General features: G+C 61.4%; 1 protein-coding gene across 1 annotated transcript in view; it reads left to right on the top strand.

Moving 5' to 3' along the window:
- Positions 1 to 2,703, top strand: part of LOC107157187 (CMRF35-like molecule 6) — a 12,044-nt gene extending 9,341 nt beyond the window's left edge. Inside the window, exons 2-4 of the mRNA XM_048795327.1 lie at positions 295 to 382; positions 863 to 1,288; positions 2,312 to 2,703. Of these exons, the coding sequence (XP_048651284.1) occupies positions 295 to 382; positions 863 to 1,288; positions 2,312 to 2,439 (642 nt within the window). The 3' untranslated portion in view covers positions 2,440 to 2,703. The remainder of the gene's footprint in view (positions 1 to 294; positions 383 to 862; positions 1,289 to 2,311) is intronic.
- The last annotated feature ends 513 nt before the right edge of the window (positions 2,704 to 3,216 follow it).

The raw sequence follows: 3,216 nt of genomic DNA, 5'->3' as shown, positions 1-3,216 counted from the left end.
AGTCCCAGGTCCAGGCTGTGCACTCGGGGGTCCCACAGTCCCAGGTCCAGGCTGTGCACTCGGGGGTCCCACAGTCCCAGGTCCAGGCTGTGCACTCAGGGGTCCCACAGTCTCAGGTCGGGGCTGTGCACTCAGGGGTCCCACAGTCCCAGGTGGGGGCTGTGCACTCGGGGGTCCCACAGTCCCAGGTCAGGCCTAAGGTCCTGAAGGCAAATGAATGAAGCATCCAATCCCAGGGAGAGAGCAAACCACCCTAGTCCTGCCATCTCCCCGCCCATCTGGGCCTGACCACAGGGTCCCCAGGGCGAGAGGGAGGTGCACATGCAGATGCCCCTGGGCTGGAGCCTGGTGCAGGGTGGCCTGGTCCTGTGCCTGGAGGTGGGTTAGCTTCCTGGTGCTCACCTCACCCCAGCTTTGTGTCGGAGCCTTTGGGGAAATGCACATGGAAATCTTGGGGACACAAAGGAGTTTCCTTGGAAATGAGGTCCCCAGAGCCGGGTCATCCGAGGTGAGGGAGGGGGAGAGGGTCCTGGGAGCTCTGTGCCCCTCGCTGTGTGCATCCTGTGCTGTCAGGAGTCCAGGGCTCTCATCCACATGGTCTGGGGACCCCGCTTCTGCCCTGGCTCACGTTCTGCTGGACCAGGTCCACTCTGGCTGTGTCTCCGTGTCTGAGACTCATGGGGCCGGGGGCTGTACCACGAAGGGGGCTCAAGGTGTTTATGGCCCTGGGTTCTGGAAGCAGGAGGTCAGGTGGTGAGGGGGGACTGGGGTGAAGGGAGGGGCTGCTGTGTCAGCGTCTGGGTGGAGGAGCAGAAGGGGCTGGTGGCCAGGGGTGAGTGGTGGGGAGGGGGTCTGATGTGAGGTGAGGGAGGGTCTCCTGAGGACGTGACCCCAGGTCCCCCTGGCCCTGGCCCATCTGTGAGGGCCTGGCCTCCAAGCTTGTGTTTTTCAGACTGTGTTCCTCTGAGTGGCCCCAGCAAGGTGACGGGCACCGTGGGAGGATCCCTGATCGTGCAGTGTCAGTATGGCAAACAATTCAGGACCAAGGACAAACTGTGGTGCAAAAAATCAGTTTTCTTTTGTTATGATATTGTGAAGACTAGAGGCTCAGGGGGAGAGGTGCGGAGCGGCCGAGTGTCCATCAGCGACCACCCTGCAAACCTCAGCTTCACAGTGACCATGGAGCGCCTCACCCTGGAGGACGCAGGCTCCTATGAGTGCCGGGTGGACACACCACGGTACAAAGGCTTTTTTCCCTACTTCAAGGTTGAGGTGGCTGTGCTACCAGGTGAGCCCCTCCCTCCAGCGCCTGGGTTCCCTCAATAGGCCTGGGCTTTCCCTCCCTAGAAAGGCACTGGAGGAGAGCGTGCTCTTGGTGATTCCTCGATTCAGATCAGGGTGTCTGTGTGCGCACAGGCCTTTGTAAAAGCAGGCTTCTGGTGTGTGTGTGTGTGTGTGTGTGTGTGTGTGTGTGCATGCAGACACCTGTGTGTGCACACACAGCACACCTATGTTGTTCCACTGTCTCCCTGGGCCCCACTCTAACAGTCCAGGTCTGAAACCTTCCAGGAGTGGGAGTGGGACTGGCTGTTGGGTCCCTGGCTTTTTGTTGACTTCCTGACCAGGTGAGGGTCATGTCCTCTCCAAAGGAGACCCGTGTCTCACCTGGGGCCTGTCTCCACCCTCCCTCTGGGACGGGACCCTCACAGCATTTGCTTCCCCTATAGAAGGGCACCTTCACTTGGGTCACCTACCCCCTCTCCACTGTGGATGGTCTTGGGACACTAGCTCCTCCATGATGGTGCTGGGGTCCTTCTAAAAAGGACCCATACCACTGTGCAGGCTTCCTGACTCCTAAGAGGACTCTGCTCCTAGTGGACCTGGTGGTCCTGGGTCACAGCATCCCTTGTGGCGCCACAGACCATCTCTGCTGTCATTTGAAGTCACTCTGTCCATGTCCCTGCCCAGGGCCCTGCGTCTCTGGTTTCCCTGTGTCAGTCTCTACACAGTAGGCCTCACTGTAATTGTCCCCAGGAGGGAGGGGAGCAGGAGGAGAGGTGTGGTGCAGTGGACTGGCCTGCAGTAGAGTCCTCCCAGGAGCCCCCGCCCTCCTCTGGAACGCAGTCCTCCCAGTGGAGTGCTCCTGCCACAGTGCACCTGGAGATGGGCGGGGTGAAGCCCTGCTCAGGCCCAGCTGTGGCCACGAGACTGCTGGATGCAGGACGTCTGTCCAGCAGGCTCCGAGTGACCTGGCCTGGGTGAGTCAGAACAAACCAGGGGCAGAGTGTGCTGACCTGTGCCTCCCCCTCAGCCCTGACCACAGCCTCCAGCCCTGAGAGCCGCACAAGCACCCAGAGGCCTCCCACATCCCTGTCAACATACACCTGGCCCCTCACGACCAGAGAGGACACCCCCAGTCCCCACCCACAGCCTGGGTAAGGCCTGTACTCAGGGCTCTTCCGCTGGGGATGAGCGCTGTTGAGGGGCCTGGGGCGGGGGGCACTTGGGTCTCCCTCCTCTGGGTTCTGCCTGCATTCAACAATCCCACCTGTCACCACGAGGCTCCTACTAAGTGCTAGGTGATCTTCTTGGCATTGGGACACAGTGGCCACCACCCAGACAGTCGTGCGTGGCCTGCACTGTTCTGTGGTGGGTTCAGGAGTGAACAGGTCAGCACAGTCGGTCTAGACACAGCAAGGGGGGCTGGGCAGACTAGTCCTGGGTGGGGGTGAGAGTGGAGGGGGTGGGTGATGTGTCACGGGACGATCAGGGGAGGCCTTGCTGACCAGGGCCATGTGAGTGGAGCCTGCAGGGTTGGGGACAGGCACCTGGGATCTGGAGAGAGCGGCCCAGGCAGAGGGAAGAGAGAGCACAAATGTCCTGCCCAAGGGCCCCAGGACCTGCTGGGCAGGGAGCAGGTGCTTGGTGGCCATGGCACTCTCTGCCCTCTGCCTCCCTCCCCGCGCCTGGTCACAAGTGTCAGCCTGTTTTCCTGACCCGGTCCTCTGAGGCAGGTGGGGCTGAGCTGGGGCTGGGCCATTCCGTCAGCAGCCGGAGTCCACAGCTCCAGCGGCCTGTACAGAGACGGCCGTGGCCACTTGTTGTGGGTGAACACACAGTCCCCTCTCCCTGGAAGGTGGAAATGCCGACACATGGCAGGTTGCAGACCCCCACACCCAGGGGGTATCCCCCAGATGTGGCAGGGGAGGTAGAAAT

This window comes from Marmota marmota, unplaced genomic scaffold (assembly GCF_001458135.2).
Source record: "Marmota marmota marmota unplaced genomic scaffold, marMar, whole genome shotgun sequence".
In the NCBI taxonomy this organism is placed as follows: domain Eukaryota; kingdom Metazoa; phylum Chordata; class Mammalia; order Rodentia; family Sciuridae; genus Marmota; species Marmota marmota.
The sequence above is the reverse complement of the archived record's forward strand: the minus strand, read 5'-3'. Positions and strand labels throughout refer to the sequence as shown.